Consider the following 24319-nt stretch of genomic DNA (forward strand, 5'->3'; position numbering starts at 1 on the left):
CATATCCATATATATATATACATATATTTACATACATATCCATATATATATACATATATTTACATACATATCCATATATATATACATATATTTACATACATATCCATATATATATACATATATTTACATACATATCCATATATATATATATATATATATATATATATATATATATATATATATATATATATATATATATATATATATATTGTTGCGGTTCTCGGAACCACATGCATACAACAGATAGGTGTCCGAAGACAGTTATGCCATTAATGTACGTGTAGATTGACCCCTTCCTTTTGTTTAGTGGGACAACGGGGAGTGCGTTGCGACGATTTAATAGTTAGGGTTGCTAAATAATTTTCTTTTCATCCCCACTCTTTTTTTTTTTCTGGAATAAATCAGTCACGTGCGCTTTCACAGTAAGGTGGGTAAACTGCCGCGCTGCTAAGAAGGATCCGCTGTAGCCAGAGTCTCGTTCCCGGGCGAGCCCGATACCCAACACGTGCTTGCCCCTCGTCTCGTTTACCACAGCGTGACGATCCACGGCACCCTCTGCCACAGCACCCTCGTCTCGTTTACATCCACAGCATCCACGGCACCCTCGTCTCGTTTACCACAGCGTACCGTCCTTCACCTGACATGACGTGCGGTACACGATGACCCGAGATCTCAGAGCGAACACCCCCGGGATCCGCAAGCGGCTCCGATGGAGGATACATGGTCGGTCCGGGAGGTTCTCCGGAAGACCGCGGGTCCATGGTCGGTTCACCTGAAGACAAGGGGTCCAGTCCCGATGAAGATTTACTTGTGATTCGCATGCCGATTTTGGTGTGGGCGATTTGTGTCATGTCATGGGGTCGGAGCGAGGTGTGTTCACTGTCTGGGGGTGGCCTTGCCAGTGTGGAGGAAATAATTATATTAATGTATTCTAAATTGTAATTGTGCTGGTGTTTTATAAATTTAAGTTTTATGCTATAAGTCGAATTGGCTCAGTGAATTGGCTCGTCTCTGCTCACGTCTCACCTCGACGAACCGCCTCCTGCTTCTAGTCTCCACCCGCTACTCCACCCTCGCACTCTGGACTCCACTCTTCTCCACTCAAGCTCCTTCCCGAGCACGGTCTCCACACGTGCGGCTTGGGCCAGAGACAACGCGACTACTGTCGGGTACCGCACCACGGAGCATCCCCTCCTCCGGAACGCCGAGGTACCAAGAGCATAACCTCAACACCCCTCCCTCCCTGGTTGCAAAAGTCCCTTCCCATTGGGGTTTCTTTTTCTGTGTGTGCTGGTGCCTGTCTGTTTCGTAAGTCTGTAGAAGTGCATTATTGTTGTAACTGTTATTAATCTCACATCGAGTCTGCACTGTGCCTGCTTTCATAAGTTGAGTTGCTTGTATTATTGTCGTACACCTCTCTCCTCTTTCCCTGCATTACATATCCAATAAATCTTTGTCATACCACATACTTTTCCTCGCTTGCTTGTTAATAAATGATTATCATTAGGAATGTTCCCAGCTCGCCTTTGTCTTTTCTCTCATTGGTCCAGCATGGTTTGTATCTAAGTTTATCTGGGTCTTTATTCCCAACGATCCATTGCTTCTAGCCGGTACGTCCTTGGCAGTGTTGCTCAGCTGCATCCGATCAGGAAAAGTGATCCAATCCGGTAGCGTGATCCGGTTCGGATAAGGCGTACCGAGGGCGTGGTTCCCCGGTAATTAAACCACGTGATTAATTAGGTAACCCGATTAACCCAAAGACGGGAGGATCCTAGGTCACGCGGTTGGGTTATTGGCGTCCACGGTCGGTTAAGCAACCCGCTCGGTTAAGCGAGGTGTGTATATATATATACACACACACAGTGTGAGAGGAGAGGGGAGATACTCCAAAGGAGGATATTAACATGACCCTTCCTCTCCTAGAGAGCGGGTAAATGTCGCGCAGCGCACCAGGCCTCGAGGGCCCACACCAACTGACCAATGATGGACATGCGCTTGCGGTCACTGTTAAAATCCAAGATGTGAAGGAGCGTGTACTCCTTTGGAATTCCCAACTCGGAAATGAGCACAGCATCCTGTGTTCGCTCCATAAACACGAAGCCAAGGTTCCTGGCTGCCATCACCAAGGCCTCCTCATCTGGAGATTGTGCTTGGTAGATCAACTTGCCTGGGGTACAAACAAAATGACACAAAACAAGAACAGCTGGATCAATCACTGATGCTACAACTTGACATTCCAACGTTTTGCTTTGGGTGCAGCTGCACTTTCATGAAGGGTGTAAAACAATTTACTATAAATTTCAAATAAGGAAATTAATTATATTAAATATAATCAAAGTCGCATGGGCTGGCAAGATAGTCTCGACTCTCGATGTATGTGCAGTCGCCTCTGACCTGTCTAGTCTTGGTTTGAATTCTGACCCAGCTATAAACTGCCGTTCTGGTGTTTGAGAGACATGGCGATTCATCAACGTGTGTGCCCATCCTTTGGCTGGATGATAAACGGGTTTCCCGTGTACCGACATTAGTTGGTGGATGTTAACCATCCGGTCCTTTACGAAGAGTTGGTGAGTTATCGCCGGTACCCTGAACAAATTACCAATTCCTGGCATGAATACCACTGGAAAGGCAAAGGCAAACCACGCAGTGTATTCTTCTTTGTTGCAGGGTGGCTTTGAGAGCACTTATCCCACCCTCGGGCAGAATACTACAAAGAATAAGAATCAAAATGGTACTCAAGGTGTCAGGATGCTTGGCATTCCTATTTGAGCATCATATGACTGTTTACAAGTTGTGTTGTCATTCATGTAAAAGGTACAAGATATCTTCTACTATCGTTACCACCGCAACCGAAGATGGACAAAGGTTATGTTTTCACTCGTGTCTGTTTGTTTGTCTGTCTGTCTGTCTGCGACCAGGATATCTCAAAACGTTATGGACGGATTAGGACGAAACTTGCTGGATTGACAGATGCATAAGTTTTACGCTTTTTGTTGAATGAAGATGGATATAACTGTGTGTGTCAATGGTATTGCTTTAAATTGACTGCACAGTAATTGCAAGTTGAACAAACTCCCAATAGTTTGTGGGGAAGCAAAATGTATATGTGATGTCACACTTGGTTTACAGCCAATCACAGACAGCATTGGTTAATAATCATGGCAAGCACAATCACCAAGGCAATCGGTAACTAATTGGGATGCCTCAACACGGTGGTTGTACCCCCCGACGCAAGTCGGGGGCCAAATCTTCCCCATTCTCCCTTGATGCCCAGATTCATCACGGCAGCACGGTTACAGTCAGAATGCCGATCAGTCCACATGGATTGGTCCTTTCCCTCTTGTCTCTGTCTCTTTTTTCTCTTCTCTTCTCTTCTCTCTAACTCTGTCGTGGCCATGACTTTGTGAAGGCGGGGGTACACCATCTTGGATGTGGGGGATCTCTGAGTTGCTTCTGGGAGATCATTTTGCTGTGCCCATGCTGCAGGCTTGTTCAAGAGAAATGTCTGGGGCTATACAACAACAACAACAACAACAACAACAACCACCACCACCAAGGCAATCATCTGGCAGCCTCAACAGGAATTACTGGGAATTTCACGAGTTACATTTTTTAAAGTTTAATGTTGATTTTTTCACACAAGGATGCAAAGCATAAATAATTAGAATGGCACTCGGTCGAGCACATCCCTCTTCCAGGCTGAACAGTTTACATTTTGTATCCCACTGATAGGCCGGATCTGGATCCAGACCTGAACCAAAATCGAATTGGCTTGTTTTTGTCACCTACCCAACTCATCCACCAAGTTTTGTTACAACTCGTCCACAACTTTTTCAGATATCGTGTAATACAATGTATCGTTTTTGGCCCGATCTCTCAATGGTGAATAATCACTTAAAAAAAACCTAATTAATTCGTTCTTGTCACACACCCAACATGTCCACCAAATTTCGTCCGAATCCATCCATAACATTTTGAAATAACCCGCTCACAGACAGACAGACAAGGGTGAAAACATAACCTCCATCCACCTTTGTTGGTGAAATAATTAGATATTGATGAAATGTGGTAATTCTCAGATTTGAAATGTGCCCTATCTGTATCTTTAAATGAGTACCAGTAATTATATGAGATAAGACAAAGGCCCAGTACCTTGAGTTTCTTCGACCATGACCGTGTGGCAGAGCGCAAGAAGGCGGAAAAATTCACACGCTTCGGCATCGTGCTCTTTTACCATCAGGTCCACAAGTCTTTGGTCAGAGAACTGAAACTTGGGATCGGCTTTGTCATTCCAATCCCAGCTGACCATCTTCTCGGTCTGAAAGGGAAGGAGTCAGGCTACACAAGTAACACGAAAGACGAGAATAAATCATAACAACCAACTTGACAATCTTCCAAATGAACCATATATCAAGTTTAATTTTGTACAACTTTTACCTGATCATGCGCAGTTTTTACAGGTTCGTTCCTAATTTCACCTGCACACAAAGAATCACAAACTTTGTTAAATCTCAATAATAAGCTTCAGGAAATGATCAGAATTTATATTCCAAGTTTGTTTTTGAAACAAAATTTGGCGTGAATGATCAAACTCGAGCATTTGCTTAATATGGACAAAGATTTTTTTACAAGTCGAACCCGAACAGCCCAAACTCTAACCCCGACAGCTCGAAAATCTCAAAACTTTTACAGATTCAGAAGCAATAGCTATTAATAACTAGAACGGCACTCGGTGGGGCTCCTTAAAAACAGTAAGTTGACTGTTTGGAATGAGATTCAATTTCGTTTGACTTCCAGGAAAGCAGACGGAGTAAAAATATTATCTCACTCCTCTCCGTGCATGTGCGATCGGGACAAATTCAGAGCCAAAGTACGGGAAAACGGCAAACTTGTCTTCCTGTTCACGTTCCGAGTCACGTTCAAAATACAACATTCGATTTGGGTGGAATTATGGTATGTTGTGGGGTATAGACCTGCTCTGTTCTACCAGGGCAAGGCCAAATAATGCAGCGGGTTCCCTCGCGATGAGGTCTTGGATCATCTCGTTTCAGACATCAGTATCCCCATTTGTCATAATATCAAAAATAAACTGCTCGCAATTTTTTTTCCCCTGTCCGACTGTATATTTTTGCTGGAGGTCAGGAACGCAATCACAAGAGTGAACGTGATGGCACGAAGGGAGAAATTGGCAGCAAAGCTTTGGCAATGCAATTGGTAGTCTGGAAATTGAGATAATTGTATCGACGGGTTTTTTTTTTTTTGAGCGATATTTTCGAAAGAAAGCAAGGCGTGTTCACTGTCTGGGGTGGCCTTGCCCTTGTCTGGGGTGGCCTTGCCCTTGTCTGGGGTGGCCTTGCCCTTGTCTGGGGTGGCCTTGCCCTTGTCTGGGGTGGCCTTGCCCTTGTCTGGGGTGGCCTTGCCCTTGTCTGGGGTGGCCTTGCCCTTGTCTGGGGTGGCCTTGCCCTTGTCTGGGGTGGCCTTGCCCTTGTCTGGGGTGGCCTTGCCCTTGTCTGGGGTGGCCTTGCCCTTGTCTGGGGTGGCCTTGCCCTTGTCTGGGGTGGCCTTGCCCTTGTCTGGGATGGCCTTGCCCTTGTCTGGGATGGCCTTGCCCTTGTCTGGGGTGGCCTTGCCCTGGTCTGGGGTGGCCTTGCCCTTGTCTGGGGTGGCCTTGCCCTTGTCTGGGGTGGCCTTGCCCTTGTCTGGGGTGGCCTTGCCCTTGTCTGGGGTGGCCTTGCCCTTGTCTGGGGTGGCCTTGCCCTTGTCTGGGGTGGCCTTGCCCTTGTCTGGGGTGGCCTTGCCCTTGTCTGGGATGGCCTTGCCCTTGTCTGGGGTGGTGGCCTTGCCCTTGTCTGGGGTGGCCTTGCCCTTGTCTGGGGTGGCCTTGCCCTTGTCTGGGGTGGCCTTGCCCTTGTCTGGGGTGGCCTTGCCCTTGTCTGGGGTGGCCTTGCCCTTGTCTGGGATGGCCTTGCATTGTTCTTTCGTGTTTCATGATCAATCCCAATGTTGTATCGCGACTTGATATTGTAAATAAACCAACTACAGTAAAGGTCATCGGATGCCGACGCGGCTCTCCGACTCATGCGGGGTAAATGCAATGTATTTGGCTCAAATGTTCTGATCACTCATTCTCTCTTTCTTTCATGGACACATTGCACTTGAAATTTTCTGCATGTACTACATCCTGTCTTGTTGAACATGGAAGGTTGTTTAGCGTGCCTGTGTTGATCGGTACCTACCTCACACTACTAGCATGCACTAACCGTTCGCGCTCGCTTGGTAGGCAAGATGGCGCCTGCTGGCGACCCTCTCCATATACGGCACCGCCAAAAGCTAAAGAGCAAACAATTTACCATAGACAACGGAGCTGATGGTGCACTTCTTGAAGGTCATGATGTTCTGTGTGAGCGTTCCGGTCTTGTCGGAAAAGACGTATTCGATCTGTCCGAGCTCCTCGTTTAGCGTGGTGGTCCTGGCGTTGGCCGGGACATTTTTGGGAGGGTAGTACATGCGTTTGTCCCAGTTGATGAAGCAGCTTTGAAGCAAACGGATTATCTCCATGCTAGGACGAAAGTATTGAAATCGGTTAACCCGTTTTGTCAACGGTGAAAAAGAAGAAATTAATGAAAATCATGCAAACTGATGAGCTCGACACGAGAGACTGATGCAATACTTCTGAGGCACAACGTACCTGACATATAGTGATATGGGCACAAGTGTGTTGAAGAGGATGATGTAGGAGAAAAACGTGAGGAATGCCGTCCACACCGCCATGCCTTCTTCCGATTGAACAAATGATGGCGTTTCGTCTCTGGCACAGTAGATGTAAAAACCCTTCCCATGTACACTTTCCCAGATGGTGTTTCCAATCGCCATTGCGATGCAAAGGAAAACCATAATGGAAAAAATCTGCACATGGACGATAAACAAAGAGAGTATGCGGTATCACGTTAACCACATCATCTGGTAACTATTCCGCAAATCAAATTCTGTCAAAATATACAAATTATTCCACTAGTACTCCTCCTCTCAAGAGTCCCAATTATTCCGACCTTTTTGTGGGGTCGGCGGAGGTACGTTTGTGGCCTAAGTCTTCCACGAATCGCCTGTTTAGGTCTGATGTTCAACTGAACGTGACAGGAGGGTGAAATTTGTTCAGGGTTCTGCTAATAACTCGCCGACTCTTCGGGAAAGACACCGTTGGACCTTCCACATCCATCGACTAATGCTACCAGATGGAAAGATCGTGGTTTTGGATGGGGGAAGACAAGAGATGGTGGTGAACAGCTGTTTTGAAGACCTGGAGGGAAGAGTGGGATTGAAAAAGTGGGAGTTTGTTCAAAAGGTGGGGAAAAAGAGGAATGAAAGAGTGAAGGAGAGCAGTGATTCCTGATTTTGAAGGCTCCCCAGAAGGGGGTTGCTGGTGGACCTTGGGCACCCTACAGAAATAAGGGGGGGGGGAAAGATCACAGACAAACCAAGGTGGGGGGAGGCCAGAGAGGAAACGGTAAAAGACAGAAAGACCACCGACTTGCCTGCAGTGAGAGAGAGAGAGAGAGAGAGAGAGAGAGAGAGAGAGAGAGAGAGAGAGAGAGAGAGAGAGAGAGAGAGAGAGAGAGAGAGAGAGAGAGAGAGAGAGAGAGAGAGAGAGAGAGAGAGAGAGAGACACCCAAAGACTCAGCCTCATGAAGGAAGGATGAGACTGGGTAGTAGTATGGTAAAGCTGGGAGCTGGTGGGGGGAGGAACAAGATTTAAGTGGTTTTGGAAGGGGGGAAGGGGGGCAGAGTAAAGGAAAAGATTGAAGAAGAAAAAATCATGAAGGTGAGCGGTGAATACCTTCACGATCAAAGTGACATTGGAAATGTAGAAAGGGAAGAATAAGGAAGAAGAAGAGTTTGTAGATGACGTCACGTGGTTACGGGAGGGAAAGGTAAGAAGGGAAAAGATTCTTTTATTTTGCTTGTTGGACATGAAATGGAGGATATAGTTGGAAGGAATTGAGGGAGTGATGAAGGGACAGTGGGGGGGGGGGGACTGAAGATAGGACAAAATACAACAAACAGATCGTGCGCACAGATGGGAAGAAGGGAAGGCCTCAATGAAACCCGATATGAAAGACGAGGAATACTCACCAGTTAGCACAAAACCAAACTACAAACACATAGTAAACACAGAGATAACAAAATAACAACAAAAACAAGTGGAAAACTTATCTTTGAGAAAGTCGGCAGAGACCCTGAAGAGGAACCGCCACCGTCGCTCAAGAACCGGAACCGGAAGTGAAACCAAAGAGATAAAAGGAAACCGAAGATGAATTGTCATGTGAAAAGCACAAGGCTCTCCAAATTAAGCATGTAAATTATCCATATCTCCAGTGTACAAATGATTTTAGACAAGTCCACAATGGCAGCTTGTACACGTTGTCATCAACCACATCAAACAATCTCGTCCTCATTGTTGCACCTTTCTTCAACCAAGGCCACTTCCAGTTGATAAATAGACAGTGGGCAGGCTTGGCAACATCAAACCTGCCTCCCTACAATGTTTCAACCATGTAAAAATCAATTCAAACCTGCATATCATGCTGGTCAGTCCTTGCAAGTGAGGGTTTCTTCTCACTGTTAATATTATTTTTTGTATGGATAGATAAGGTAGAACACAGAATGGATCACGACGCAACGGAACAAAAGGAATAGCAGAAGAAGGGGGGAAATAGACGGAGATGGACAAACGATGGATGCAGGTAACGATGAGGGTGAGGGGAGAATGCAAGGGGTGGACAAGACGGATACAGAAGCAAAATTTTGGGAGAGTTTGGGGAGTGGTTTAATGGGTGTAGAAAAGATCATGGTTTTGATTGGTGGATGATCAGAGATGGTGGTGAACAGCCTTGAAGACCTGGAGGATAGAATGAGATTGAAGTAAATGTGGAAGTTGGTTCCACAGACAGGAAAACAGAGGAACAAATGAGTGGAGGTGAGCGGTGCTTCTGGATTTTAGCAGGTTCACGAGAAGCGGGTTGTTGGTGCATCACTTGTCTCCTGCAGATACCTGCGGGTGGGGGACAAATCATGGAGAGGGTGCAAGACCAGAATGGAGGTGGAAGATGACAGAGAGGCCTGAAGAGAGGGAAGAGACACTGTCTGTCTGTCAGAAGTGTCAGGGATGTCATGGCAGAGGGTGAAGTCATCAACAAATAGATAAAGGGGGTATTCCAGAGTTAGAGAGTTTCCAGGGATGTCATGGCAGAGGGTGAAGTCATCAACAAATAGATAAAGGGGCTTTTCCAGAGAGTCAGAGAGTTTTCAGGGATGTCATGGCAGAGGGTGAAGTCATCAACAAATACATAAAGGGGCTTTTCCAGAGAGTCAGAGAGTTTTCAGGGATGTCATGGCAGAGGGTGAAGTCATCAACAAATACATAAAGGGGCTTTTCCAGAGAGTCAGAGAGTTTCCAGAGATGTCATGGCAGAGGGTGAAGTCAACAACAAATAGATAAAGGGGCTTTTCCAGAGAGTCAGAGAGTTTCCAGAGATTTTCCAGAGTCTCCCTGCTACCCTATCAAGCTTGACTGGTCAGCAGTCGAGCCCACGGTGGAGTTTCCAACTACTGCGGATCTCCACACAGACACACATCGAGGTGCGATGGTCTTTGAGCAGTGGGCTCATACATTTCCCTGAAAGGAGTTGGCCTCGACGTGGTTCCCATAAATCGGGACCTCGTCAGACCTCCCCTGGTGGGTGGTGATCGGGCCCGCCACTTATGACCGTCCTGTGAGGCGTGCATTGCGGAGGTCCTCAAGACTGTCCATCCGGGTCTTGCCCGGTGGATGAGGACTCATTGTCCAGTCACAGACTACGAGTCCTCATCGTGGCCGGGCCTTAAATAAAAGAACTGCATAGATAGAACAGTGAAGAAAGTGAGAAGAGTCTGAGAGTTTTTGAGGAAGTGAAACAAATAAAATCTGCTCTTTGGAAAGCGGAAGGTCATAAGTGTTTGGGAAGACATTGAGGGTAAGGAGTTCCAGAGTGTGGCAGTAGATGGGAAGAAACAAACGTCACAATGACCCACCCTTGGGTTGCCAATGGCCACAGAATAATCATACGACGTCGTGGCTTGTTGAATATTTTGATGCCTTGTTAATGGTGGAGGTACATGCCATTCTTAAATAAACTTGAGGTTGGAGAAGAGTCATTAATCATCCAGCTTGTCTTTCCAAGAGAAACCATCGACAATATCCATTCTTGTCGATGTTTGAGAATTAAACTTACCAGCCAAACCAACACGTTCATTTGCTTGTCCATCCGAGTACGCTTCAGACGGTTTTTCCCACCATTCTTCATTATTTTTGTATCAAATCCTGAGAAAGAAATGGCCCAGCATATAATTTGACATGAAAAAACACACAGATGAACACAGCCATCTGCACTGCCCAGCACACGGCCCTCTACACCACCAAGCACATAGCCCTCTCCAGTGAGGTCGAGTCTGTTTATTCCCTGTAATTGAAATACAACCAGAACTCATGCCTACAGAAAACAGACTTTTTGGTACACAGGCTGCTTTTCCGTTCAATTATCACGTGAATTTGTTTTTTTTAATCTGAGATTGAAAAAAAAAAAAAAAGTTAAAAAAAGGAAAAAAAATGATTGGCACTCCGATGTTGCGTTTCATGCCAATCGCTCTAGCGATTGAAGAGAAAACAAATATAAAGTCGAATAAAGAGCAAAAAGTGAGTGCCTTGGCCGATATTTAACAACATGGTCAAGCATGGTTCAGGTCAGGTATGGGATCTTGTGGCGGAGTAGCGCATCACTGTGTCCACTCGACACCGGTACTCCAGGGGCCTCCGTCTGGCCATCCATCCCCCAGGCAGCAACCTGGCCCATCCCCATCTCCGTGAGATGCCGATCAACCTGCTGCAACCATGAGGCACGTGGTCGGCCCATTGGCATCCTCCACTCAGGAGACTCCCTCGCTGAGAGAATCTGATGAGCAGGATCAGCGTTAGGAAAACGAGCCACATGTCCATACAGCCACAGCTGACGCTCACGGACTATGCAGGTAACACATCTCATTTGAGTCTTTCTCAGCAACCGCTCGTTGGACACAAAGTCCGACCAGCGATAGCCAAGGATTCTCCTAAGAGACCTGGTACCAAAGGAACCAAGCACCGGGCACCAAGACGAGTTCATTAAGAAGGCGTCGATAAAATATATATAACTAAAGTGAAGTCGATGGTGCACAATCGTAAATCCCCACACTTCCTACCTAAAGCAAAGTTGAAAGATGGCAAACAATTTCGACCAGGAATGGCTGAATATCCATTTTTGAGTTTAAAAAAAAAAACATCTTCTGTTTTTACCCCTGTGACACTAAGTCACCACCCCCCTGGGGGCATGACCCTGGGATCAAATCCAAACAAGTCGTTATCTATTTCATGCGTCCCCCATTGTTGATTGCATATCCAAAGTTTCATCTAAAAGATGTCTAAAATGTGTCCGTAATTGCATTTTTTGGTATTTCACCTTTTCACCCTGCCTCAGGGCCCAAGGAGGTGGATCCAAAAATGATACTGCTCTCAGACCTTTGTGCCATGTGATTATCATAACTACCAAGTTTGTTGAATATATCTGCTCAACCAGTTCGGACGAGATAACGGGAAGGACTGAAGGATGGGCGGACGGATGGACAGACGGAGCTGATTACAAAACGTCCTGTTTTTTTATGTGTGGGGTAAAGATGCACAAAATGCCACAGACACTTGTCTATAATTACACGTGTCTGGTTTACTCCTCCACACTTGGCTATAGATCACCACCATGCATCACTACTCAATACGACGCTGTTTGGTTGTATATGCTTATACCCATCCGCCTTTCAAATGGTGGCAAGAGGGAGAGAACCAAACAAATGAGCATAGTGGGAAGTTTCTTTTAGCAAATAAAAATCTCGCGACAACAAGAGATAGTCAGGAAGGATGTGGATGGTGAAACGGAACTTTAAAGGGATGCGTGGAATTATTAATAAATGGATATTTACAGGTGTAAAAGATTTATCCATCCATGGAATGTCACTGGAAATAAATAGGTCAACTGCCTCAACATTCCCTCTGAGGGACAACTGACTCTGATGCTCTTGTTGCCTGTATATCATCAGAATGGTAGTTTATAGTCATGTTTGAAATCAAGCTACTCAAATGCTACTTCAGCTACTTCTGAGCATCTGTCAGCAAGCTCTCTCCACATATGTAGAAACAAACTCCATTTACCTGCATAGACCACCATTCCATGACAGAACTGAGTGTTTCGCAAACGACATCCACGGAGCAGAATGTTTTCATTGTCCACCGAGTGAACGTCGCCTTCTCTCCACTCCAGTGTTCCCTCAAAGTTGTCCAAGCGGTTGTTGGGAATTTCACAGTGGATGATGCCGTTAAAGTCAGCCAGTTGGGCCTCCTCGTGTAGTTGTTCGTGGGTGATCTTCAATGCTTGTTTATACTTCAGGTTGGTTTCTCTGAAACAAGTGATTCCAATCAATTAAGTCAACTCGTATTTGCAGATAGGAAAGCACATCAGGAAAGTTTGCCCAAGGCTACCTCCATCCTTTCCCGAGAACTACTATTTTAAAACCACGATCCAGGCAGTTCTTCCTAAAATCGTTTTAAAGGAAAGAGCACGGACAAATTTCAAGGCCCAACAAAATGGATGGTGCGACGTACAGCTGAGGACAAAGTGTGTATCTCTAAACATTCCATATCCCAAAGTCTGTACTCGAGGCCAAATCTATACTATAAGAGAGCCGTTTGTGTCTGTCTGTCTATCGTTTGTTGCCATTTTCTCAATGATGGCTGAATGGATCTTCGTCAAACTTTCAGAGGTTCGTCAATGGTGCCAGGGAGTGTTTTGGGCAAAACAATTGAAAATTTTGAAAATAAAGGTTTTGATTGATTTTATTTTTTGATTGCTCCATAATATCCAAGCCTTTGTCGCTATGTGAAAGGTAATATTAAATGATTCCCGACCCCATTCCTTAGTGTGTGTCGGAAAGTGTTTTAGGGAAGTGTGAAGTGTGCCTAACCCTAACCCCAACCCTCCACAATATAAAAAAATAACAAAATTTGATTTCTTCAACATGCCAACAGGATAACAGAACACAATTGTACGTGATTATGAACAGCACCGGGCAACGCCAGGTACCCATGCAAGTATAAATAAAAGAGTCTTCTAAAACACAACCAAAAACTTGCGGAAAATGTTTTAAAGGAACAGATTCACCAACCCATCAAGTTCTGCCGTTTCCATGTAGCAAAGACTATTTGGCTCCGAACTTGAGACCAGCAACAAGTCTGCCTGCAGGGATCAGATATCAACGATGGAACTCCTGAATATTAAACAATCACGAATCACGTGTCGATTACCCATCCATGGCTCAACAAGATGATCGGCATGGAATTTAACCCATAAAACAAAGGTCTGACCCACAAAGCAAGTTCATAACTTACAGGAATGAAGTCGTCTCGGTTCACACGAACAATGTCTCCCACTTCGATGTTCATCCATTTGTTTTGTTTAAACCTGTGAAATCAATCAATTATCGAAACAACTCATTTGCACGTGAACCAGGTTACCCAATTTATAAGGTTAATACATTACAAACCTTCCATTGACCATCACCTCACATCTCCTGTTGTTTATCGATCGGTCACTCCGGTAGCGAAACTGAAACAAAATATTCACTTGTTATGAATATAATATAATAACTTCAAAATATTCACTAAAAATTACCTTTTACCCAAATATAATGTGATCTACTCGTGTGGAGCATGCAGCGATTCAATTTACCTTTTTACAGTTATCACCGACCAATCATTTTTATAATGTTTATATAAAGCTCATGAATGGCCTTGGACATAAACACGTACAACAGGACAAAGAGAATGATGGACATCGGTGTGCAAGCTTACAAAAAATACACAATTTGGTGTCTGTCTGATCCAATAACAACCAAACTTGACAGGAGGATTGAGGGCCACACAATGGACGTTGGAGCGATTTAGCTCCCCCCATCCCCACATCCCATCCCATCCTCAAGGAGTGAGTGGCTCCATCTTGCACAAACTCCATGTTGAAGTGTATAATAGGTTATCATGGCTTTCATGGGGCACACCATCCGGACGTAAAAATTATTACAACCACAAACATTTCAGTCAATTCTGTCCAACATGCAATGACATTTTTGAACAGTCGATATTAAACTGGAAGATTTTTTGAGGAAACTCGACTTGATTAAGGCATTCTCTACTTTATGGCATCTCCCTCAGCTGAATGGATCAGAGCCGTCTCGACTTGCTAGGACTCGAGGTAAGCAGCAATGATCTTTAGCTAACAAAGCTGCGAACAAGAGTCTTTATGCATGAAGCCTGGAGGTTGAATGATGGAGGTTGGAACGATTTAACTTGCCCCCTGCCCCAACTCCCCAAGGGGTGTTCCGCCTTGATGGATGTCAGCGTTTCGGTGTATATCCGTGTGAAGATAGCTAATGGTGACCTTCTTTCAAGGCAACTTCTCATAACAAAAGTAACCACAACACTAATGATTATAATAGCAAACTATTAATGTTAATGTCATTGTCCCCCATCCAAGGGGTTTTTGTAACGTGCGATATTTCCCCCAACCCCACACATTCACGAAAGTAAATTATATTTTTGCTAATTTAGAATGTTGAAGCACGGTGGTTTCCAAATCTCCGTCATTAAGAGAATGATTGAGTAACATATTGTTACGAATTTTGGCCCGTCCGGCGTGCGAGCGACCGCGTAACTCTAATAGCAGCTGCCTTGCCCACCGGAACAGACAATTCAGTCGTGACCCTCTCGGAACAACGCCGGGAGCTAGTCACGGGTGGGGGGTTTAACCTCACCACAACTCAGTCCACATTCTACCCACGCGAAATAGGGTCCGATCGCCGAATGGTCGATTTACCTAAGTACCCGCGCAGGTAGCGTACCGAGGAGTTGTACCACGCCGCAGGTCGACTCCGGACATGAACTGCTTAAGCGGCTTGTTCCGTACTGCAGGGATAACCGAGTGGAGCTATCGTCGACCTCGACGGTTCAGATTACTTATCGGGTGTTTCAACCCACTACCAATCCCTTACGTGATGCAAGATGGAGCTTTCAAATCAGGGAAAAAGACGCAATGAAACGGGAAACAGTTCAACAAGCAAGCACTTTATTACACACACACAGACAAGCACGTATTCACAGTCATACAGTAATGCACATATAACAGTCAAGACAAAATGCAACAAAAGCAAAAGCACTACTACCGACTATAATTATTTACAACACTTAAACAATTATACTTGTCGGGACTCGGCGCCACATCATTCATTCAAAAAGCAAAGGAAACGAAAGCCACCCTCATAGACAAGGGGGGCAGACGGGCCTGTAGGCCAATATGCGCGCGTGACCTGAAGGAGCGGCCAGGCCCGCGAGACCGGGGGGGGGTCCTACCCGCGTCCTCGTGACGCGTTGGCGGACGAGCCGCAGATGTGGACGCGTGGCTGTGCTCCAACTCCGTGCTCCTTGGCGGGTTTTGTTGGCAAGACGTTTGGAGTGGGGTGGGAACGGGGCTCCCTTGTTGCACAAACTCAGCACGGGGGAAAGGGGGAATTGTTGATGCCCTGCGGGAGGAGAATGGCTGGCTGGCTTGGGTCCCACGACGAGCGATCTCACACCGCGACCTCGTCGCCAACCGCCGTCCTTCTCGCCTCGGACCCGAGCTCCTTTGCCTCTTCCCGCAACTCTTCTCAGCCGACTCCAGAACCCAACTCTTCCTGCCTCACCGATGACTTGGCCACCCCACTCGACTCTCTGCGACACCGATGACTCGACTCACTCTCCACCCGACTCGACTCTGCTCTCCAACCAAAACTGACTCACTCTGCCACAATTCGCCTTGCGCTCGCCGTTTCATAGGCCAGCAGGAGAAAACAATATGCAAATATCCGGATCAGGATGACCTCGGGGGCGGAGCCACGCTCACCAATTGGTCGGAGGAAAAGGGGCGTGAATCTCCCCTGATCCTAGAATTTGCATGTATCAATTTCACACAGAAGCGCCTGGAGGCGGGGCCAAGCCACTCCGCGCTTGCTAATTGGACGGAGGGAAAGTGGGCGTGTAGCGTTTGTGATCCGAATTTTCCTCGGAAAGGTTGCTATTTGCGCTCGCGGCTCAGTGCGTATCGCTGAACGGGCCCAAGACAGCCCGACGCTCGGTGTTCACAGGTGGTGCAGGAATGGCCATAGAAGGAGAGAGGTGAGGGTGGTGGAGGGTTTTCGGTGGTGGTTTGATGGTTATGGTGCCGTTTGGGAATGGCGGTGATGCGATGATGTGGGAGCGAGTTGTGAAGGTAAAGGTTGTGGCTGTTGGTGTTGTTGTTGTTGTCTGAGGGTTGGAGCGTGGTTGTAGTTGGTGACGATGGCTGGCGTGGTGGTTAAGGTGGTTGTTGTGTGATGGCGGTTGAGACGTGGTTGGTTCAAAATAAAGATAGAACAGAAAAACGGCTGTCTCAAAGCATCGCAGCCTGAATGAATCACATAAATTCCCTCTATACAATGGGTTTGGGGCTAACTGCACATGTACTTAGAGATATCTCACCTACGGGCCTTGAATGGTGGTTTCCAAATTTCGCCAGCCGTAACACTATTATATTGATCTTACAGTAGAATGATGAAGTGGGGAATGATTGAGTAACATATTATTTTGATCTAACAGGATAACGACTGAATAACATATTATATTGATCTAACAGGATAATGATTGAGAACCATATTATATTGATCTAACAGGATAATGATTGAGTAACATATTATATTGATCTACCAGGAGAATGATTGAGTAACATATTATATTGATCTACCAGGAGAATGATTGAGTAACATATCATATTGATCTACCAGGATAATGATTGAGTAACATATTATATTGATCTAACAGGAGAATGATTGAGTAACATATTATATTGATCTACCAGGAGAATGATTGAGTAACATATCATATTGATCTACCAGGAGAATGATTGAGTAACATATTATATTGATCTACCAGGAGAATGATTGAGTAACATATTATATTGATCTAACAGGATAATGATTGAATAACATATTATATTGATCTAAAAGGATAATGATTTAATAACATATTATATTGATCTAAAAGGATAATGATTGAGTAACATATTATATTGATCTAACAGGAGAATGATTGAGTAACATATCATATTGATCTACCAGGATAATGATTGAGTAACATATTATATTGATCTAACAGGAGAATGATTGAGTAACATATTATATTGATCTACCAGGAGAATGATTGAGTAACATATTATATTGATCTAACAGGATAATGATTGAATAACATATTATATTGATCTAACAGGATAATGATTGAGTAACATATTATATTGATCTAACAGAATAATGATTGAATAACATATTATATTGATCTAACAGGATAATGATTGAATAACATATTATATTGATCTAAAAGGATAATGATTGAATAACATATTATATTGATCTAACAGGATAATGATTGAATAACATATTATATTGATCCAACAGGATAATGATTGAATAACATATTTTATTGATCTAACAGGATAATGATTGAATAACATATTATTTTGATCTAACAGGATAATGATTGAATAACATATTATATTGATCTAACAGGATAATGATTGAGTAACATATTATATTGATCTAACAGAAGAATGATTGAGTGGGGAATGATTGAGGAACATATTATATTGAGCTGATCTAACATGTTATAATATCATTCATGGTCTGATCCTTTCAATTTTGGATTATTGGGGAAGTCAATTTGTGGTCCAGTTAGTTTATAGTGCAGTATTGTGTTTACGGGAGACATACTAGGAATTATTATGTACAAGCAAAAGTGTCTGTCCCCAGTGATGGGAAAAGTTTAAGTTATTCTATCAATTGAAATTATTTCATGGACTTTAAAAAGGTTAATTGTGTCACACTCTTGGTTTCACAAAGAATCAAAGTTCTGAGCGACTTATACCGCCCACCATAAAATGATGGTGCCACATCGGGTGGCGGAGGTTGTATTTGACTGAAAAGAGGACTTAACATCCTAATTGCAAAACAAAAATTTGTCATCAACATTGGTCATGCCTGTTTTCCTGTCATTTCAAAAGTGAATGCTGAGCTTTTTAAATGTAACACTGGAAGTGGCCGCTGTATACGGAAGACAGGCAAACACATGGACAGACCACGGTTCACAATATATAATAGATTTCTGTTCACCTTACCCTTCTGTCTCCCCTCATTTGTTGGTTTTCCTCTAAACAATATCAGGGCACATTATTTGTCCTTTCTTTTCTGTCGTGATGCCCCCCCCCACCCCCTGGGTTTCCAGTGCATCAGCTCACCGTTCCCTGAAGTCGACATGTGACACCATAAATAATTCAATTTGGCTTTAAAGTGTTAAAAGGATGTTCAATCAAACCTGAATTTCCTCCAGATTTACTTTAAAAATTCACAAATCTGGGTTGTATTGGAAGCTTTATAAAAGACTGAACAAATTTAGAGGAAACAGCATTTCCCATATCATTTATAAAAATGACACAATATTGATTTTAGATGTGAAGAAGAGTTAGCTTTGATGATCCTTGTTAAGGCATCAATACGGTTCCTCCATGTTCATGAAACCCAATGACTATAAATAGGAAGTGACCAAAAGCATCTTTTCGGCAACACTTACAAAATCATCGACGGCATCTTTGATAGCCGTAATGGCCATCATGATGATCAAGGTTATGAATGTTGTGTACCAACCCAGCGCAGAGATTTGTGGGATAGCCTACAATGACAAATAAAACACACGTGACTGAGACATGCATGCAGCTGATAGTAGACAACACATATAATGCACTTGTATCATTCCACTGTGTTGGACCCACAAATAATTAAATTGGAAATAATACATGTCAGTGTGTGCCAGTTAGTCAGTCAGTCCATCAGTCAGGGTGTCTCCTCCATAACTCTAAAACTATTAAACCGAGCAGCCTGAAACTTTGCCTGCATACTAAGGGAACTCCAAGGAAGTGCATGAATGAAAATTGGGTGATTGGGTTAATTGAAAAAAAAAACCCTTTTGAAGATAATTAACGGCCTTATCTAATTATCTTTTATCAAGGCTCATCCTTGGTCACCTTGCTTTTCCCTGCAGAGGTGTTAATTCTGTTTTTTTTTTTTTTTGGCCTGTCCAACAATGCCTTGACTTAAAGCATGCCGCAATGGTTTATTGATAAAGCACTCAAAATGTTTTTTGTTCCCCACTTTCTTCACCCATATCATCAAATGCCTGATCTTCATACCTACAAATGGCTGTGTACATTACTTTTAGAAGGGCTATGGTTTCCAGTTTAGGAGTTTGAAGCGATTTCATGCAACATATGATGCGGTTTTCCACGATCAACTCTCACAGACTAATTAAAGTATATAATCAAAATATGACTGCTTTTAAGGATTGGATTTCGTGGACAAAATAACTGTCGAAATCTGAAGTGAAATCTGAAAATGTTACGAAATCGCCGATGTTTATTTGGTTTTTGTGGGTATGACCCATTACCAATCAGCTTACTATCGTTTGTTAAACCAGCCATTCCTTATCAACCATTCCATTGGAGTGCTTGCTTGAATGATTAAGCCACTTGGTGGATGCCCTACGGTTGACAGCGGTATGACGCATGCAGTTCATGTCCTGATCGGGAGGTCAGTTTGCTGTAAGCTTGAAGAAGCACTTAGACAGCACACATGGACATGGTACAAATGGGCAGATATTGATTTGTAAAGGAACTCTTCGCAGGGGTGTGTTAATGCGTGTTTTTTTTAACGTTTCTTCAACCATTTTGTTTGAGTGCTTAACCCACTTGGCGAGCACTCTTCAAGCTTCAATCTGTACTACTTACATAGTGATAACACAGCTTGGTTCTCCATGGGGACATCTCCAGAGTTAGGAAGGCAAAAAAAATTAAAGGATTAGAATTAGTTCGAGAGAGAATTGAAAAATGTTTTCAGTGGCTACAAATTCCAAAGCAATGAATCCCCACACCATGGCAGGAAAGCCGAGAGGTACTCTAAGCTGTCTAGCCTGGGTTTGAATGCTCACTCTAAGCTGTCTAGCCTGGGTTTGAATCCCGACCCAGCTATAAAGTCATCTCAGTGTTTCACAGGCATGGTCATTCATCAATGTGTGTGCTCTGTCTCTCGGATGGACGTTAAACTCCCTCTCACCCTCTCACCTTCTTTCTCTCTCCCACCCCTCTCCCTTTCTCTCCCACCCCTCTCCCTTTCTACCCCGCCCCTCTCCTTCTCCCTCTCTCTCTCTTCCTCTCCGATCCCGACCCCTCTCCCTCTCTCTCTCCCACTCTCCCTCTCCTTCTCCCACTCTCCCTCTCATCCCTCTCAATCTCCCCTCTCCCCTCTCTCTCCTCTTTCCCTCTGTTAATATTCCCATCAGCGAAGCGATGGGTTGTATTTGCTTGTGTTTCATATATTTCCATTTTCATGATGTGAATCTGTCACAATGTGACGACGATACCTGAAGAATGATGAGAATCAAAAAGTAGAGATTTGCCACTCGATGGAACTGCTCAAACACATTTAGTGGCAGAAAAGTGATGACGTTGTACTTGCATGTTTTAATGTAATTTCCCTGCAAGGAAGAAAATAATTAAATCAGCCAAGCGATCTCTTTTTTTGAAAACATTAATGGAGAATTAATAACATGTTGTCATTTCATTTTATTATTTATAGGATAATTGTATGACATCGAATAGTCATAATATTTCTTCCCTGAACTCGTGTTCTCTAAGGAGCCCCTGTGAGCTATCTCGCCTAGGTTAGAATCCCAACCATATCTGTGTGAGCCGTTTATGTGAAGCCAGCATTGGTCGTTCGTGGATGTTAACGATCACACAGTGTATTTCATAAAGGGTAGATGAGTTATCTTTGGCATCCTGAACAAATTACAAATTCCTGGCCAGCCAGTTACAAAAAGACTCGATCCCTCGACCTACCACCCCGGTTGACACCACAAGGTGGAAAAAATATATCCATGAATGATGAAGATGTGTATGTTTACACACAGAAAATCTCAATTATCAATAAACTCCTCTCAACAACTCAAGCAATTACTATCACAATCAACTTCGAATTTTCAAATGAGTCTGATTTGTTCACCTGGACATACAGGAGGTATTCATGAAGCAAATGTTTGGCAGAAGATTTACAGAAACGTCGTGATACAAGAAGTGCTTATGCTAAAACATTTAAAGGTAAACTATAATTTTACAAATCCAACTCATATCATAGGAGGAAACAAGTTTATAAACTCTTACCTTGTACAGCTTTTCCTTAAGGCAGTAATACTTTGTACGTTTGAATGAGTTGTTATACATTCGGTCATTGGCCTTTATATTCCAACTCAATTCTGAAAAAAAAACATGTAAATAATGTTTATTAATAAACATTCATATCCCATTTCCATTCTGTGATAAACATGTAAATAATGATTATTAATAAACATTCATATCCCATTTCCATTCTGTGATAAACATGTAAACAATGATTATTAATAAACATTCATATCCCATTTCCGTTCTGTGATAAACATGTAAACAATGATTATTAATAAACATTCATATCCCATTTCCATTCTGTGATAAACATGTAAATAATGATTATTAATAAACATTCATATCCCATTTCCATTCTGTGATAAACATGTAAATAATGATTATTAATAAAGATTCATATCCCATTTCCGTTCTGTGATAAACATGTAAACAATGATTATTAATAAACATTCATATCCCATTTCCGTTCTGTGATAAACATGTAAATAATGATTATTAATAAACATTCATATCCCATTTCCATTCTGTGATAAACATGTAAACAATGATTATTAATAAACATTCATATCCCATTTCCGTTCTGTGATAAACATGTAAATAATGATTATTAATAAACATTCATATCCCATTTCCATTCTGTGATAAACATGTAAAAATGATTATTAATAAAGATTCATATCCCATTTCCGTTCTGTGATAAACATGTAAATAATGATTATTAATAAACATTCATATCCCATTTCCATTCTGTGATAAACATGTAAAAATGATTATTAATAAAGATTCATATCCCATTTCCATTCTGTGATAAACATGTAAACAATGATTATTAATAAACATTCATATCCCATTTCCATTCTGTGATAAACATGTAAATAATGATTATTAATAAAGATTCATATCCCATTTCCGTTCTGTGATAAACATGTAAACAATGATTATTAATAAACATTCATATCCCATTTCCATTCTGTGATAAACATGTAAATAATGATTATTAATAAAGATTCATATCCCATTTCCGTTCTGTGATAAACATGTAAATAATGATTATTAATAAACATTCATATCCCATTTCCGTTCTGTGATAAACATGTAAATAATGATTATTAATAAACATTCATATCCCATTTTCATTCTGTGATAAACATGTAAATAATGATTATTAATAAACATTCATATCCCATTTTCATTCTGTGATAAACATGTAAATAATGATTATTAATAAACATTCATATCCCATTTCCGTTCTGTGATAAACATGTAAATAATGATTATTAATAAACATTCATATCCCATTTCCGTTCTGTGATAAACATGTAAACAATGATTATTAATTAACATTCATATCCCATTTCCATTCTGTGATAAACATGTAAACAATGATTATTAATAAACATTCATATCCCATTTCCATTCTGTGATAAACATGTAAACAATGATTATTAATAAACATTCATATCCCATTTCCGTTCTGTGATAAACATGTAAACAATGATTATTAATAAACATTCATATCCCATTTCCATTCTGTGATAAACATGTAAATAATGATTATTAATAAACATTCATATCCCATTTCCATTCTGTGATAAACATGTAAATAATGATTATTAATAAAGATTCATATCCCATTTCCGTTCTGTGATAAACATGTAAACAATGATTATTAATAAACATTCATATCCCATTTCCGTTCTGTGATAAACATGTAAATAATGATTATTAATAAACATTCATATCCCATTTCCATTCTGTGATAAACATGTAAACAATGATTATTAATAAACATTCATATCCCATTTCCGTTCTGTGATAAACATGTAAATAATGATTATTAATAAACATTCATATCCCATTTCCATTCTGTGATAAACATGTAAAAATGATTATTAATAAAGATTCATATCCCATTTCCGTTCTGTGATAAACATGTAAATAATGATTATTAATAAACATTCATATCCCATTTCCATTCTGTGATAAACATGTAAAAATGATTATTAATAAAGATTCATATCCCATTTCCATTCTGTGATAAACATGTAAACAATGATTATTAATAAACATTCATATCCCATTTCCATTCTGTGATAAACATGTAAATAATGATTATTAATAAAGATTCATATCCCATTTCCGTTCTGTGATAAACATGTAAACAATGATTATTAATAAACATTCATATCCCATTTCCATTCTGTGATAAACATGTAAATAATGATTATTAATAAAGATTCATATCCCATTTCCGTTCTGTGATAAACATGTAAATAATGATTATTAATAAACATTCATATCCCATTTCCGTTCTGTGATAAACATGTAAATAATGATTATTAATAAACATTCATATCCCATTTTCATTCTGTGATAAACATGTAAATAATGATTATTAATAAACATTCATATCCCATTTTCATTCTGTGATAAACATGTAAATAATGATTATTAATAAACATTCATATCCCATTTCCGTTCTGTGATAAACATGTAAATAATGATTATTAATAAACATTCATATCCCATTTACGTTCTGTGATAAACATGTAAATAATGATTATTAATAAACATTCATATCCCATTTCCGTTCTGTGATAAACATGTAAACAATGATTATTAATTAACATTCATATCCCATTTGCATTCTGTGATAAACATGTAAACAATGATTATTAATAAACATTCATATCCCATTTTCATTCTGTGATAAACATGTAAATAATGATTATTAATAAACATTCATATCCCATTTTCATTCTGTGATAAACATGTAAATAATGATTATTAATAAACATTCATATCCCATTTCCGTTCTGTGATAAACATGTAAATAATGATTATTAATAAACATTCATATCCCA

The 24319-nt window shown here is 41.7% G+C and overlaps 1 protein-coding gene across 1 annotated transcript in view; it reads right to left on the reverse strand.

Moving 5' to 3' along the window:
* LOC147017747 (phospholipid-transporting ATPase IC-like) overlaps window positions 1-21526 on the reverse strand; it is a 62617-nt gene extending 41091 nt beyond the window's left edge. Inside the window, exons 1-13 of the mRNA XM_085847628.1 lie at window positions 21438-21526; window positions 20639-20752; window positions 18797-18895; window positions 13657-13718; window positions 13502-13574; window positions 13279-13349; window positions 12269-12513; window positions 10269-10357; window positions 6689-6906; window positions 6351-6559; window positions 4438-4478; window positions 4153-4318; window positions 1979-2167 (exon numbers count right to left, since the gene is read on the reverse strand). Coding sequence (XP_085703754.1) covers window positions 1979-2167; window positions 4153-4318; window positions 4438-4478; window positions 6351-6559; window positions 6689-6906; window positions 10269-10357; window positions 12269-12513; window positions 13279-13349; window positions 13502-13574; window positions 13657-13718; window positions 18797-18895; window positions 20639-20752; window positions 21438-21497 — 1636 coding nt within the window. The 5' untranslated portion in view covers window positions 21498-21526. The remainder of the gene's footprint in view (window positions 1-1978; window positions 2168-4152; window positions 4319-4437; window positions 4479-6350; window positions 6560-6688; window positions 6907-10268; window positions 10358-12268; window positions 12514-13278; window positions 13350-13501; window positions 13575-13656; window positions 13719-18796; window positions 18896-20638; window positions 20753-21437) is intronic.
* Window positions 21527-24319: the final 2793 nt, after the last annotated feature.

This window comes from Eptatretus burgeri, chromosome 11 (genome assembly GCF_056783735.1).
Source record: "Eptatretus burgeri isolate ZD-2024b chromosome 11, Ebu_testis_v1, whole genome shotgun sequence".
Classification (NCBI taxonomy): domain Eukaryota; kingdom Metazoa; phylum Chordata; class Myxini; order Myxiniformes; family Myxinidae; genus Eptatretus; species Eptatretus burgeri.